At 34.4% G+C, this 17,770-nt stretch overlaps 1 protein-coding gene across 2 annotated transcripts in view; it reads right to left on the bottom strand.

The window, feature by feature from the left end:
• LOC131958175 (cubilin) overlaps positions 1–12,072 on the bottom strand; it is a 64,973-nt gene extending 52,901 nt beyond the window's left edge. The window contains exons 1-9 of one of the 2 annotated variants that reach the window (XM_059323046.1): positions 11,822–12,072; positions 10,302–10,431; positions 9,905–9,955; positions 8,532–8,636; positions 7,977–8,087; positions 7,375–7,416; positions 7,022–7,084; positions 3,417–3,455; positions 2,989–3,090 (exon numbers count right to left, since the gene is read on the bottom strand). In XM_059323046.1, coding sequence (XP_059179029.1) covers positions 2,989–3,090; positions 3,417–3,455; positions 7,022–7,084; positions 7,375–7,416; positions 7,977–8,087; positions 8,532–8,636; positions 9,905–9,955; positions 10,302–10,431; positions 11,822–11,925 — 747 coding nt within the window. In that variant the 5' untranslated portion in view covers positions 11,926–12,072. The remainder of the gene's footprint in view (positions 1–2,988; positions 3,091–3,416; positions 3,456–7,021; positions 7,085–7,374; positions 7,417–7,976; positions 8,088–8,531; positions 8,637–9,904; positions 9,956–10,301; positions 10,432–11,821) is intronic. The other variant, XM_059323047.1, reaches the window with a different exon arrangement.
• Between the last annotated feature and the right edge of the window lie 5,698 nt (positions 12,073–17,770).

Raw genomic sequence — 17,770 nt, 5'->3', positions numbered from 1 at the left:
GTTAAATAAAGTAGTAGCTACTGTGGCATTTGATTACAGCAAGTTAACTTTAACGTTACGAAGTTTATGACTGAAAAAAATTAAATACAAAGGGTGCTAGATAGTGTTGTCTTTTTCTCCAAACTGAAACCAAAACCAATATCCCTACCTCAACCTCAATTTTAACCGGAAATGAAAAATGTCATTGAAAACTGATTTTTATCCTGAATCTGCATTTTAACCAGACACTAAAATTTTACTTAAAATGAAACACCTAATAACCCCCCCCCCCCCCTTTAATCCTGTTGCAAATGCTTACTCTATATAATACTATATATTGCTATTAGTTTACCTGTATTTGTTTTGTATATCTACATTGACTTCTAAATAGACAATTAAGTTACCTTTAAATTTTTTTTCTCTATTATCAATGAGGTGATTATTATTGTGTAAAGTTTTCAGCTTTTGATTCTTAATTCTATTTTTTATTGAATGAATAATCTAGAAACATTTTCTACTTTTGGCCGCTAATCCTCAATCATGCAGTGTTTCTTTCGGATTTGAAATTTTAGTAGAAAAGTAACGGGTACCGACGGCTAGTATAAATCTATGATCCCTCTTATGAATCTGATACTATACGCCTTATGACAGAGACGTAGCAACCCTTCCAGGCACCCGGCGACAAACTTTCGATTTGCACCTCCCACAAACTTTTTATTTGCACACCCCCCCCCCCCTCAAACTTTCGATTTGTTTTTCCAACCCATTTTGGCGCCCCCCTAAGGTCGGCGCCCGGGGACATATGTCCCACCCCCCGCTACGCCTCTGCCTTATGATATGATAATATGAACTGTTAATTAATTATTATTATTACTATTACTGTACCATTTTATTAAACCCCCCATTTTAAAAAAGGGTTCGGTGAATGAGTGACTCAGACTCAGTGACTGGGAGTAGTCCTGAGACTGACTCGTCGAACTCCAGGGGTTCGACCGAACCCAGATTAGGAATCACTGCGCTAGAGTCTAGATCTAGAATGGAATCTAGATCTACTCTAGATTCTCGATCTAGAAGTAGATTAAGATCTAGATCTAGAAATACTAATTTAAACATTTGTAAGTTTTCTTCTGCTATGATTGATGGCTTAGGCTTAATGGGCAAATTTTTGTAAATTTCCATACTTCAATAATAAATTGTTCCAGATAAATAGATCTAGGACTAGATCTAGATTTACACGTAATTTCAAATTGTAATGTGTTCACTTTATTACTATTCTTATTTATGATTTTATTTAATTTTTGAATACCTAGATTCTAGATTTAGATATGAATCAATTCTTTTTTGCTAACTAGGCCTGTACTATAATGATTTTTTTTAAAGAAATTTTCAAACGGGCATTTTTGCATATGCCTAAATGGAGTTTAAAAAGATGAGCGGCAGGCCAAACTTCCTATTTGACCAACGAATTTTAAAAGTATTTTAATTTTTAGACTAGGCATAACAATCACATTCACATTGGTTCTGCGGTTATAAATCAGACAGGAACAAACCAGTTCTTCAAAAAGTAAAATATAAAATATGACGACATAAGAAGCTCAGGTTTTTTTGCAGATATTTTTCTCCTAGGGCAGGGGTCGGCAACCAATTGAGACGAAAGGGCCAAAAGTTACAATCTACAAAACTGCCAAAATTTCAAAGAGTCACTAACATTTGTATGTGCACTTCGGTAATGGAAAGCATGGAACTATTGCCACGGAGCTGGCAACAGCACAGTTGTGGGGCTGGGCCTAATGCCCAGCGTTTGTCAGCCAGTTTTTTTTCCCCAGGCGTCTTCGGTGGGGAAGGGGGGGGGGGGCAAGACCCCACTTCCCAAAGAAAGTCTTCCCCCCCCCCCCCCCACGAAAGAAATGGAATTTATATAGAAAACATACTTTTAACATCGTCCGCCCCCCCCCCCCACACGGAGAAAAAAGTTTTGAAGAAACACTGTCAGCTGTCCATATACGCTCTACTCCACCTAGTCTCGTTGTTGTTTTTTTTTTGTTTTTTTTTTTTATTATTTAACGTTGTTTTTTTTTTATTTAAAGTATAATATTTTTGAGTTTTGAAAATAAATATAATTATTATGGAACTGGAGAGCCATATCTTGACATCAAAAGAGCCGCATGTGGCTCGCGAGCCGCAGGTTACCGACCCCTGTCCTAGGGGGCACTTGAAGATCAATGAAAATTCCGGCAATCTTAAAATATCAGGGGGGAGGGGGTGGGTGGGGGGGGGGGGGATACTGGCTAAAGTAGGCTATATAATTATTTTCTATATGAGTTTTTAAAATTTCGTTCGGGGTGGATGGGGAGGGGCTTTTACTCGGTAACACGTATAAATACCACCTCTCACTCATTTTCAATGCAAACCTCATCTTCACCCGCATCAGTCTCCCCCTGACGAAAGACGGTAAGTCATGGCTTGTCGGTGAAAAGACATTTTGTGAGTGACGTATAGCTTAGTCATTCACCACAACCATTTTGAGATGTGTCTATAAATGACTTTACTTCCTTAGAGGTTTTGAAGTTATGTAACGCTGTATGACGAGGGGGGTGAGGAGTGGCTAAAAGTATGACGTAATACTTTTGCATTTATTAAATTGTAGCCGTAATTTTATATTAAAAAACGTTTTGTAAATTGTAATACAATTGATCTATATGTATAATCTTGACATTGCTGTGCTAATATATTTTTAAATAGATGACTGTGCTAAAAAATGTAATTTAATGAGATGGGGTAGACTTAAGACAGAGTCACCTTATTTTAGGGGGCGTGGTCTGACGATGTGTATCGATAGGCCCACATTAGTCTCATAGGGTATATTTCCTACATCCAATACGCCCATATGATTAGTAGACGGGCATGTCTATCAACAATCGATCTTCCAGTATTAGGATATCATTATTTTATCTTTTAATGTAACAACAGTACGTCTAGATTTACCTACATTCTTTCTAACACACTTACCTGCCAATTAGTAGGACATCGACACTGAAAGCCATTGAAAGTGTTACTGCAAGTTCCACCATGTTGACAAGGATTGCTTGCACAATAGTTTGTGTTGAGTTGCTAGAAGATTTTTGTTTTAAAAAAGGTTTAATTAGTATAGGCCTAATTATTGATACAGAAATAATACATGTTGAAAAAAATGTATGGTTTATTTGTCTACATTTCAAAATAGAAATGATTACAAAATAGTGTATCGGTTTCTTTATGTAAGAATCATAATACTGCATATTATATCAAGGCCTATAATATGGAAAAACATAAACCTGCATCCATGATTGTATTCGTCTCAGTTAAGTGGAAGAAAAGGTAACTTGTAACAACTTCAGAATAGCTTATATATTTTTTAAACGTACACAATGAATTAATTAACAGGTTTTATTACTCACAGTTTGAAGATTACGAATGATGTTTTCTAAATCTGTTACCTAAATATGTGTAAAATATATAAATTGATCAGACCATTTTTAGTTATAGATGATTTTTTAAATAAATTTTCTTTATACGCTCAAGCTTTCCATCATATTTATCACATGTATTTTTATTTATCCAAGAGAGCAGTTTCCACATTCCCCCCCCCCCCCCAATCACACTCAAGTTTGCGGCTTCTAGAATTTTGAGAAAGTTTAACAAAATGTAAGCATATACTTGCTCAGGTTAAATTTAAATTTAAGATGATACAAACATTGAAAATAATTAAAATTTGAAAAAAATATATATTTTTTAAATACAATATAAAAGAATGTGTGTAGAATAAATGGGTTGTGTTGATTTTCCGTATCAAAAGTTTTTTTTTTTAACAGGTGTATTCATGCATATTTAATACACAAAGGGGTAACATGCACATTTGACGGGAACAAACACTTAGTCCAAAATGTAATTCAAATTTGTCATTCTTGTGTATTAATTTTTAAAAAATGAAACCACTCAAAATAAAAATATCGCTCCTGGAGTTTAAGTGACTGAACTATCGAACCCTAATAAGTGGCGGAACTAGAAATCAAAGGCTCCCCCGCAAAGAAAAATCTAGGGCCCCCCTATATATATATATATATATATATATATATATATATATATATATATATATATGATCTATATCCTAACTGAGTAATTTAGTCTACTTCATTGCAATATATAACCATTCTGAGAGAACAAAACAGAAAAAATTTAGTCCAAACTCCTTGCGACCACAAAAAAAGGTGTTCAACATGCTGGTCAAAAATATATAAAGACGTTAGCTTGATTCGTGAATGGTTTCTCGCGTTATGTTTATTTTTTTCCTTTTTGGCTTTTATAATATCAATTTTGAAAACATTGATTTTTATAGCTATACTATTGTATAGTACGTCTTATTTAAGTAACAATTCAGAGAATCCATTGCTTTTTAATATACATAGTACAAAACTATTTAAATGAGCTTCGTGGGCATCCCTATTTTAAAGAAGGGCAGTAAGTCATGGAAGTAGTGTGAATGTTTACCTACCTTTCAAACTATAGCTCTTGTAGATTTTAAAATATTTTTCTACGCAACAATCTCTGCTATAGTAGACCTGTTTTTTTTTTTTACAAAACCACTTTCAAGATGCATGAAAACATAATTTTTGAAAAAAAAATGCATTGTTTTTTGGTCGGAACTGGGCCCCTAAACGTCCTGGGCCCCCCCGCATTGCGGGGTCTGGCGGTATGGTAGTTCCGCCCCTGACCCTAATCCCTAGCATGATGTTTAGGGTCAATTACTAATTTACCGAGGGGGGAATAACATATTCCAGTGTTTGGTCCCCCTGTCACCTCAGCCACTCCTGGGGAGTATAAATCATATTATTCGGACACGTTCTTTTAATACTGGCCCTGTACCAAGGCAAGAACCTATTATAGTAAATTTATAACAGATTTTGCTAATCTACTCTATCCCATTACTGAACTAACGAAAACCAGAGGTACTGCTGGGTATATGGCCATTAATTGTAGTAGGAAGTGTGATGACACTTTAAGCTATCTAAAAACATGTTTTGTTCAACACCGTAGCTCGTCCACTGCAGTGGCGGAACTAGAAAAAAAGGGCCACCCCGCAAAAAAAATGTTTAGGCCCCCCCATATATATATATATATATATATATATATATATATATATATATATATATATATATATATATATATATATATATATATACAATAACATAGGATACTCGTTGCTGTCCTGTTCGAAATTTGAAAAAAAATCAATTAAATAAATTTTCAACATCATGTCATGTGTGTAAGTGCATTAGCGTGTTTTGTGAAAAACCAGTGTTATTTATTTTTAATAGAAGCCCTCGTAGAAACTTGTCGGTCCAAATAATATAAAACATGAAAGCTTTGTATAAGTAATGGTGTCTCGTGTTATGTTTATTTTTATGTTTTTTTTGTGTAGTTATATTATTGATGTTTTAAATATTATTGATTTAATACATTTCAATATATTTCCTTTTTATACAATATCATTCTTTAGTAATTACTTATAAAAATTTAATAATTAAGAGAAGTAATTGCTTTTTAATTTGTTTAGTACAAATCTATTAAAAGGAGCTTATGATCACCCCTATTTGACTATTTTTTTTTAAAAAAGGGAAATAAGTCATGGTTTGAACATTTGCTTATCTTTGATAAGTTTAATTGTAGGAAAAAGACTCGGCTTTCAAAGTTGTTTAAAAACAAAGGGAAAAAGAAGATACAAGAGCGTGGGGTGGTGTCTCTAGAATAAAGATAATCCAACCGCAGCTACGGTAATTTTTTTACAAAACAACCATCAAGTCAAAAATGAAAGAAAATTTACTTTTTTTTAACTATTTTAAACTATAAAAAAATTTATTATGGTCGGCTCTGGGCCCCTAAATGGCGTGGGCCCCCCCGCATTGCGGGGTCTGGCGGCACTGTAGTTCCGCCCCTGGTCCACTGACGTCCATCTGATGCCAACTTGGTTGGTTCGTATTTCCATACATTTTCGTCCTGTGTCTGTCCATGTGCTTTTCGGAGTACATTTCTCTCCTAGCTAGTTAATAGGTTGCCCCCATGCCTGTCAAGTATCAATGCTCTGTCTTTTTTTTTTCGCGAAATGCAAAATGTTTTGCACGATTTCTAAGCGAATCGACGATTTACTGTAAAGTCTATGTCTATGGAACTGTTTGCTTGCTTTCTATGGGGTATCGTTTTTGTATGGTTTAAATACTGCTACCTTGAAATACCCAAATCAATAGCCATTGTCACTTTCTATCTGTCCATGCATATTCTATAAAATTTATAGTAAAAAAAGACCTAATAAAGTAGGGGAAAGTAGGGCTAAAAGTCACAGGGGCAATTTGACACAAGTGGCCTGCGGCCATATTTTTATTACTCAATTATAAAAGCTCGAAACCATTTCATGAAAGTAATAAAATGTAGTAAACTAGATCTAGTTAAAATCTGTATGCATATTTTTTTTTGCTGTATAAAATTGGATTTTTAAAAATTTGGCATCTGTAGCTACAAGTCAGCAACCCCGTCGTGTGACGTAATTGTTCGTTCAACAACCTCATGGGACTTTAGCCAGGAAAATAAGTCATAAGGTGTTGATGTAGTTATAAAACTAATTGATTACAGTTTAATTAAAGTTTAACGACTATATGTCCTTATTGCACTGTAATACATTTGTAACTCTTAGCCCCATGCCCTTTGTCAACTTGCCACAGAGTCGGCCATGTTAAATTTGAGACTTCCAGAAAAAATTATGATATGATGCTATAAAAAGTATTTAGAATCTATTTTCTTTTTATCAATTTTTACTTCACGTTCTTTTAAAAGTTTGGATTTAAGAATACAGACAGGCATTCCCTGAACATTGCTCTATCTACTAACAACATCCGCTTTGGTTATATAAGACATTGTCAGTAAAAAAGGGAAATAAACATTGAGAAATGTCATGCAAAAGGATTCAATCAAATGCAGCCATCAGGCAAAAGAAATAGCGCAAATACAGTACCCTGTTCTCTAGCTGTCTTATTCTGTTATTTCTACCTCCTCCCGAGTTGTTATTGTTATTCGGCTAAAATACAACAGTATGGTTATATAGTTTTTAATGAATTGTTATATAGCTAGCGTGGATAACAAGCTATAAAATAAATTTATTGTAAAATAATTACTAATTTTTTTCCCTTTCAGATCAGAAGGTCCATGTGACAGATAAAAACAGAGTGAGTATGTTTCTCTTACACCGGCAACAGTAGAAATTACATAGCAGCGCTATGTCCCGACGCCCACCCCCCCCCCCCCCCCAACCTGTGTGAAATCATTTATGAAAGACGCCTTAAATTAACGTTAAGATAAAAGCCTTACCCTCCTCGTGACACTGGCAGTTGCAGCAGTGACCGCGTCAGACTGTGGGATTAGAGTTAGTATCATGGGTTAACAAGACAAAACGGCTTTCTTATTTCGTTTCGCTGCTAGTACAGTTTTATTGGTGCAGTGGAATCACAGGGGGATTGACACCATACATAAAGCTCAGCCATTTGAGCTTCAGAACAGGTTTTTATAAAATATGGGCACAACAATTGGATGATCTAATACACTATTTAAACTTAGCTTATAGAAAAATAGGCGTATATATATATATATATATATATATATATATATATATATATATATATATATATATATATATATATATATATATATATATATATATATATATATATATATACATGCATACCTACATATATACATATATACAATATACATATATATATATATATATATATATATATATATATATATATATATATATATATATATATATATATCACTCGCAGGTAACTGAATTGATTATTGAAATTGCAGATTCTCAAAATTGCGTATTGATTACATTAGGTCTATACTTCATTTTTTATTATAAATTATATGAAGGCTTGATTACAAAAAAAAATTGTTTAAATACTTACAGTACTCTCGAGCTCCGTGACCCTCTGCCTGAGAGCATTCAGGTCAGATCTCAACTCCTCCACAGACGTTGACGTTTGACTGCTCTCCAGGGCTGTTATCCGCTGTCCCACCTTTAAAATTAGCAATGTTTTAAAAACTTGGATCTTGGACGATAACAACAATGCACTATACAAATTTAAGTCAGGAAGGGGCCGCTTTTATTATTTCCCGGGGCGCTTGGACACAGCCAGTCACCACATGATACACTGTCATAACAGCTTGTTTTAAACATAGAAGTAGCCTACAAACTTAAATTTCAATTTCAGTTTGCCAGATACATTTACTCACCCCGATCCATAAAACGTAATCTGTATGCCTCTAATAAGTTTCACTTTAATTTAATCATTATTGTATTTAAATCTAGTTTTATACGTTTTACTCAGAATTTCTTTATGTAAAAAAACATATTGATTTCATCAGTGACATTTTTTTTTGCTTCGAATACATCTATTTTCAGAAATTTTCAAAAGTTTTATTCTATTAATTCAAACTCAGCAACGATCAAACAACATTACCTGTGTCAGGTCGGCGTTTAGCTGGTTGACACGTGAAGGTAAATTAATAACAGTAGACAGCTGTGTCTCTAAAGACGGGACTCTGGCGTTGAACTGGTTATCCAGCTGAAAAAAAATAACATGTCAATATTTGGCCGTAATAGAATTGTAAAGCTTTTTTATTACTTATTCCTATATATATATATATATATATATATATATATATATATATATATATATATATATATATGTTAAAATGTTATTATAGATGTTGAATATATAATAATTTTTTAAACTTTAGCAGAGTAAATTCTTACATTAAAAAGAAAAGTATATTTTTTCAATCTTTGTCAAGCATAATCAGGAAATGAAAGTTAAATATTGGTTCACGTCCTGTCATTTGTTATTCAATCATGTCTAGAAAAGTGATCTTATGATTTTCCTTTTTTCTCTAACTCTCTTAGGGACCCATTGATAATTTCTAAACACAGGGAGGATAGTGGTGGACCTTCTAAACACAGGGAGGATAGGACCTTCTAAACACAGGGAGGATAGGACCTTCTAACCACAGGGAGGATAGTGGTGGACCTTCTAAACACAGGGAGGATAGTGGTGGACCTTCTAAACACAGGGAGGATAGGACCTTCTAAACACAGGGAGGATAGTGGTGGACCTTCTAAACACAGGGAGGATAGTGGTGGACCTTCTAAACACAGCGAGAATAGTGGTGGACCTTCTAAACACAGGGAGGATAGTGGTGGACCTTCTAAACACAGGGAAGATAGAGGTGGACCTTCTAAACACAGGGAGGATAGGACCTTCTTAACACAGGGAGGATAGTGGTGGACCTTCTAAACACAGGGAGGATAGTGGTGGACCTTCTAAACACAGGGAGGATAGTGGTGGGCCTTCTAAACACAGGGAGGATAGTGGTGGACCTTCTAAACACAGGGAGGATAGTGGTGGGCCTTCTAAACACAGGGAGGATAGGACCTTCTAAACATAGGGAGGATCGAGGTGGACCTTTTAAACACAGGGAGGATAGAGGTGAACCTTCTAAACACGGGGAGGATAGAGGTGGACCTTCTAAACACAGGGAGGATAGAGGTGAACCTTCTAAACACAGGGAGGATAGTGGTGGGCCTTCTAAACACAGGGAGGATAGGACCTTCTAAACATAGGGAGGATCGAGGTGGGCCTTCTAAACACAGGGAGGATAGGACCTTTTAAACATAGGGAGGATCGAGGTGGGCCTTCTAAACACAGGGAGGATAGGACCTTCTAAACACAGGGAGGATAGGACCTTCTAAACACAGGGAGGATAGGACCTTCTAAACACAGGGAGGATAGTGGTGGATCGTGTATGACATATTAGTACGCTAAATGAAACTTACCCTGCTGAAAGATGTTTGTAGATTTCCCAGAGAGGCATTGTTTGCTGATATCTAAAAGAATATTCGATTATATATATATATTTATATATATATATATATATATATATATATATATATATATATATATATATATATATATATATATATATTTATATATATATATATATATATTATATATATATATATATTTATATATACATACATACATATATATATACATATATATACACACACACACACATATATATATATATATATATATATATATATATATATATATATATATATATATATATATATATTTATATATATATATATATATATATATGTGTGTGTGTGTGTGTATGTGTGTGTGTTTGTGTGTTATTTAGATCTTCGTTGTATATTCCTTGCTCACCTGGGTCATTGTGACCTTAAAATCCACATTGTCCAAATAAATTCCTCCACCTTGACCCGACACAAAAGAGATGTTGCGACTGGAGGCAGAGCGGAAGTACAGGTGGCCATTTTCTGTCACTATACGGGGGCTGTGGAGATTTGTTGACATGTTTTATGATTTTAAATTTAAATTTTCTCTTCCTTGCCTCGTCATTTTAATGAAACACACAATATAGCTAAGACTGGGAGAATCGTACACTATTTAACTTATAGTAATATCTTAACAAGGTATGTTGTGCCCCCCCCCCCACTTCGCATCGAAGAGATGCCTGAAAGCATGAAAGTAACTCAGAACACAAACATATATATACATATATATATATATATATATATATATATATATATATATATATATATATATATATATATATATATATATATATATATATATATATATATATATATATATATATATATATATATATATATTTGTAACATTGTGTAATGTAGTATCCATATCAAGTAACATTAGCAAAAAATATAAAGAAAAGAATAACTAAACGCTTTTTTGTAATCCATTGTCAAAGTTCAATACTATCACTACTACAAATCAAGCTACATCACAAAAATAATACATCACTTTCTTCGCTTTGTGTTATCCGCAAGAGATAGTAATGCATTTGAGTAAATAGCAGTTTCGGAAAACAACGTGTACTTTTGTGTATGCATGTCCAAGCCCATTTGCAAGTACATGTGGGTATGTGCAAGTGTAGGCCTATATGTGGATGTGGCTTTGTTTATGTGCGTGCGCGTAGGTATGTGTGCGTGTCAGAGGCGTAGCGACCCCTCCCGGCGCCCGGGGCGAGCTTTCAGTTTGGCGCCCCCCATATATATATATATATATATATATATATATATATATATATATATATATATATATATATATATATATATATATATATATATATATATATGCGCTGATTGTCGTTCCCTAAAACTTCACTGGACGCCAATGAAATTCCCCTCAAGCCGAAACTGATAAAAAGTAGAAAATCAAAAGAGCTTAGAACAGTGGGCTCCATCGAACCCGAGAGGTTCGGTAATTCAGTCTCAGGGCTTCCGCGGAGGTCAAGACACACAACCGACTCATATGATTTACGATCGGATTTTGTCAGTGTGGACGATAGAACTATTAAGAAGGGTTCGGTGAATGTGCATATGAAACTGGTGGGGTTCGGTACCTCCAAAAAGTTAAGAACCACTGATTTAGGGTGTATTTTTATGAAGGTGCAAGCTTATTTGATCTACTTTTGGTCGTGTCTTTAGAACAATTTCGATAATAGTAGGCCAATACTGCAATTTTGAATTATCAATTAGGTTGAACAAAGTAATAATCACGTGCGTGTGTATGTGTATGGTTATATGTGTGTGCATCAATGTGTATGTGTATGAATGTGCGCGTACGTTTGCACTTGCATATGCATGGGTATGAGGATACGTAAACGTAAAAACTGAAATATTTAAAGAACTGATACTCACTAATCATTTACTGTTTGTCTTTTGTGTCGCACATTCATAGAAGTTTGCGGAATCAGCACAAGTAGTATGGTCAAAGTAAACAAGAGACTTAAGTTGTCTCCCATTCTTTTTAGAGTCAATTGCCTCCCTTAAATAAGGCGCATAACTCCAGAAAAAGCTAAGTATTTTTTTGTTCTTGCGAAAATTTCCGAAAAAATGAAGGCTGTAAATTTTTTTAAAAATTACAAATTAATTGTCAGTTTCCGTTGTCTTTCTGATATCCAAATCTGCTTTATCGTAAATCCATAAAAAAAGAAAGCAACGATTGGACCCTAGCTCTTGGTAAAACAAACTTAAAATTTATTATTTTGATGAATGTCCAAATGAAAAAAACAACTGAAGTTTAAAAAGTTATGTTGATAAAATTATCTATTTTCTACAAAATAAACAACAAACCAGACAAAAAACTGCTTTTTACTTACAAACGAGTTAATTACCGAACAACACAAAGACCAATAGCAAAAACGTCAACAACATATAGACAGACGGAACAGGGCTGATATTCGTGTGGTTAGCTAGCAGAGGCGTAGGATGCAAGCATTAACTTTCCCGCAAGCTTAAGTAAGCCGAGTCTACCACCAAAGCCATTTTGATAAGTGTTGCATACTAAACCAGAGTTTTAAATAGACATTCTTTCAAGCATCTTACCGCAAATGAATTTTATGTGAAAGTTATAATTGTAAAATAAACTGGAAATACATTGGATCCTTTCCAGCTTAGTGTATTGTGCTGAAGAGGGATAAAGTTATCAAAAATATTTCCTATTATCATCTCCCTCCCCCAAAACTCCCGTTCTTAAGTCTTCAAGCTTTAACTTGCTGGGAAAAATCAAACTTATGCCATATTTATGCCTAAAATAAAAAAAAAATTTCACAAAGTGAATTGCGAAAATTGCAAACAAAAAATATATTTATAATTTTATTGTTACTACAATTTTCAATTTAAAATTATTTTTTTTTTCAGGTATAAGATTATTTGAATCTTTATTTGAAAAAAAAAAAACTTATATTTCAAACACAATAGTGTTTCTTTACTTTTATCTTCTCGTATACCGTGTTTTAAAAATAATAAAACAATAGTTTCGGTTTGATGGACGGAATTTCATGTTTTTTTTTAAAAAAAATAAACGGTGTGGTCACATATTTTCCTCCATTTTGTCGCCCGATTCCACTGTAAGTGCTACCCCCAAACAGATTGTTGTATACGACAAGTAAAGAAGCTCCCTTTCGCTATATTATTAAAGGGTTTGCAACATTGTAGTCTTATGTCGTCATTGGTTCCGCCTCTGTTAACGTTGTGTCTTCTCTGTAAATTTCAGCGTGGATACAAGAAATTAGGGGGTGGATGCGTCTTTTTTTGCATTGTCAGATAAGACATTCTTTTAAAGTGAGTGGTTCTAAAATCACAAAGTTTAACTCATGTTTTTTCTTTTTTTTTTTTACTAAATTTTAAATGCATTTTCCGCCCTAACTTTGGTTTAGCTGTAAAGCTTTAAATTAGCGTTTCATACAACATAATTTGATCAAAAATAAATACGTGAATTATGTTATCATTTAATGTTTTGTAGCATATCATGTTTACATGTTTAGTTAAAAAAGCAAGTAAATACTTTTTGGTAAGGACATTTTTTATATTTGTCGTTCCATTTATAGACTTAAACTAGAGAATATATTTCTCTGACTTGGATACTAGGTCGTACAGTGCGGTCAACACTACACCCAGCCGTCTTATTCTTAATATAACACAATAAAACTTCCTTTAAATGGCGACTACATCACAACGACCCCCAACCCCAACCACGACCAGTTTGAGAACACCTGGAAATGAACACCGAGATAGTTGTTCGACGCTGGGAAGTGCTAGTCGCCGACTCAGTACCGCCCCATATCAGCCACCGATAAGGCACATATCTTGTTTGTCTCGCTTCAAAACCACACACTACATGACCGCAGCTCCCCTCCACTCGGCTCAGTTCTAAAAGTAATTAAATTACGTTTTATGACTTTTACTGTTAAGCATTAAAAATTTTCAACGAATGTTAATAGATTGGATCTGCAAAATAATGCGATCTTCGAGTTTTGTGAAACAATAATGTATTGCATGTACAGTTAAGGATATTAAACATGACTTAATTCTAAAAAAAAATACTGATTATTGTATGCCTATTTGCCGTACGTAGCTTTCAGCAGCCTATCCATATCAATAATGGTCGGCATTAACTGTACTCATGTCTTTAAATAATTAATAGAACATGTTTTTATTCCCATCAAAATGAGATAAGTTTACAGTCTCCACAGAAATTAGACATGCATTTGTCTTTACTTCGGAAAGTAAAGAAGAGTCCTCTCTACTATTTTCATGTTATTGTTTTAACATGGACAGCATAGATATATTTAGTAGGTAATTTCAATAACACCGATCGGGTCTTTCAAAGTATGAATCCAATATGCTACCACATAGTATATATATATATATATATATATATATATATATATATATATATATATATATATATATATATATATATATATATATACATATATATAAACGTGTGTGTGTGTGTACTTTATATACATTATATTGACTTGAAAGTACTATATATACAGCCTTTATAGATAGGCCTAAATGTTTATATTAGGGAACATCGCGGCCTAAGCGTTAGAGCGCTAGGCTCCGAACACGAAAGCCTCTAGTTCGAATCCGGGTCCACGTCAATAGAATAAACCTCAGTCCACCCAGCTCTAATGGGTACCTAACTCATGTTAGGCGGCTGGGCAAAGTGCTGACCACACATTCCCTTCATACACCAAGATGTTCTTAAATAGAGAACTGCATCGATTAATATCACCTTTCCGTCGTTATCTACGTCTCAGCTTCCAATGACTGGTCATCTTCATTTTCCATTGATCGGGCTTTACATCTTTTCATTCGTTCTTATCCACTGACCAATACCTACGCTAATCTAACGGCGTCACTAAGTTGGCTGACACCAGTTGCGATACTGTATATTTTGGAGCTTCAAAATATATTTTTCTACAACTCTCCCTCCTTCTCTTCCTTCCATTAAGGTTACAGCCGTAACTAAAGAGGATGTTTGTGCTTGATGTTTGTTTTGTTTTATTTTGTTTGTTTCGTTGTATTTGAAAAATGTTTCTTCTTCTTCTTCTTCGTTCTTAATTTTTACAGCACAATTAAGTATACGTGTCAACTGGTTATGCGCCATTGAGGCCATTGACTCCGATTTCAGCCTGCTTTTCTTTTTAGATTTGCTTCCATAGCCTTTGACCAACCAAGAACAAACTACAAGGAAGTAGTTGTTTGATTTTGGAGTTGTCTCTCCTAGAAGAGTTGCTGTCCCCAGCTAATGAGCCTCATCTGCCCGAAGGTTCTAACTCGAGACTTTTCGGTTTAGCTGCCATGAACTTTACCGAAGCGACTACGCCGACCCCTGAAAGGAGCTTATTGGTTTTTTTTTTAAAGATTTGGTTCTACTTTTTTTTGTTGGTACAATAAAATCTATTATACACATATTTTGTTTTTATTTTGACCAAGGTTAAGTGATTACCACTGTGGGTTTAGCCATGGTTGCACTGACACCCATTTGATTAGTAATCTTAAGGATTAGATTAGGACGCCCCCGTCCCCTAATGTCAGAGCTTACTTATGACCATGGCCGTATGAACGATATGGGTAAGGCTACACTGCTGGATGGAATCAAAGAAATCCCACTGATCTGAACCCAAAATCCGAAATCGAGACTTTCGGGCTCGCAGCCGAACACTCTACTATTCGACCATGTCGTTCCTTTATCACATACAAGAGAGGTAGTCTATAATTGTATTTTCTTTTCTCGCTTTGTTTTTACAATAATTGTGAAGACCAGGATCTCTTTCTGCTACGATTAAACAAACGCTGCCATCAGATGAATAGTTTAAAAAAAATCAAAGCCCATAGCTCTAGAGGCCGCTAGCTATGAAAACGATGTTTTGTGCTTAGGTGTAGTCATAGTACAGTTTACAATGTAAAATGTGAATCTGTTATGATGGTAGAGCTACTATCAGGTACTATCGTGTATCCAGTATCAAGGATTTCAAAGTAAATTCGCGTGTCGCATTTTACCAAGACCCAAAAAATTGTAGTAGACTATTGAACATTGTTTTTGAACTTGTAGGCCTACTCACATTCCATAATTAATAACAGACAAATTAAATGTTAAGAAACTGTGTTTAGTTTAATCATAATAAATCAAAAGTAAAATAATATTCATTGATACAAACAGAAGAATTTAAGTCCAAGGTCAGAAACAATTAGTGTTTTGTAAGATTAAATTTATAAAATTATTTAAATTTTCTACTCAGAATTTAAAAAAGAAATATAATACCACATATCATATCAGGGGCGTAGCGAGGGGGGGGGGGGGCGGGGGTGTGGACCGCACCGGGTGACACCATTTAGGGGGTGACACCAAGGCAAAAAATAGCAAAATATATAGAGAAAAACTTGAGGGGGGTGCAAATCGAAAGTTTGAGAAGGGGGGTCCAAATCGAAAACTTGACAGGGGGGGGGGGGGGGAAATCGAAAGTTTGAGGGGGGGGGTGCAAATCGAAAACTTGAAAGTTTGTCTCCGGGAAGGGTCGCAACGCCTCTGGGGGGTGACACCATTAAGTGCCGCACCGGGTGACACCCGACGTCGCTACGCCACTGTATCATATAACAATCGGGATTAAATTATAATGTTCATTATTAGTTCTTATATTAATAATAGGCCTGCTACTTCATCATTGGAGAACAGCAAATAATAACAGAAATGAATTTAACAATATAAATTATTTAACATAGTGGGTGAGTTGAGTGTTAAAAAGGGGGTGGTGTGGAGTTAGGAAATGTAAAAAGAGGGTTGAATCGGGATTGGGAAAGACATGGTGAGAGTGGTTAATGTGGGGCATTGCAGCTATATATTTATTTGCTAAGTAGGCCTATGTCTGTTAATAAGCTATTTAGATAGATATAAGTTTTTTCTCATTAAAACTTACTGATGAATTAAGAGTATGCTAATAAAATTAAATGTAATATCTGTTCCTTTAGACATTACAATAGTTACATGTTATTTTCATGAAATTGTATCCTAGACATCTAAAAATCTAACAAAAACTAGCTTTCCCCCATTTTTTATGCCTGTCGTATAACAGTCTTCATGTCTGACATGAATGTTAGAAGAGAAAGCCTGACTCTTCCAGAGATAATTTCTAAGACATTGCTAATTTTTTACTGATTTATTTCAGCAAAAATAATATTATATACAAATATAAATAATACTTAAATATAAAAAAAAAAATAAACTTTAGAGCTTGATGGTCCATGGGGGAGGGGAAGTATAATTTACCAGTTTCTGTAATGTTGGCATATACGGGGATAGTGTGGTCAGCATTACACCTTTACTTAACCAAACATGAATCGGGTATCGTTCACATTTGCGTGGACTCAGGGTCGCACTACTGACTCAAGCAGTCCAGTCCTGCGTTCTAACATCCTACCACGCAGACGATATATATATATATATATATATATATATATATATATATATATATATATATATATAGACATATATATATAGAGAGACAGAGAGATAGAGAGATACATACATGTATACACATATTTTATATACATATATATATATATATATATATATATATATATATATATATATATATAGAGAGAGAGAGAGAGAGAGAGAGAGAGAGAGAGATGTCTATACATTGTGCCATCATTGTCTCCATCCTAATATATTGGTAAATAACATTGTTACAATTTGCTAACTTTAATGTGGGATATAGATGTTAAATATGATTTCATAATTTCAACTACAGCAAATTATTTCAGCTAAGGTAAAAAAAATTAAAAATCTATTAA

The sequence above is a fragment of the Physella acuta genome, unplaced genomic scaffold (assembly GCF_028476545.2).
Source record: "Physella acuta isolate Inbredline_101_S28 unplaced genomic scaffold, ASM2847654v3 ptg001297l, whole genome shotgun sequence".
NCBI classification, from domain to species: domain Eukaryota; kingdom Metazoa; phylum Mollusca; class Gastropoda; family Physidae; genus Physella; species Physella acuta.
Note: the sequence above shows the minus strand (reverse complement) of the source record. Positions and strands in the feature narration are given on the sequence as shown.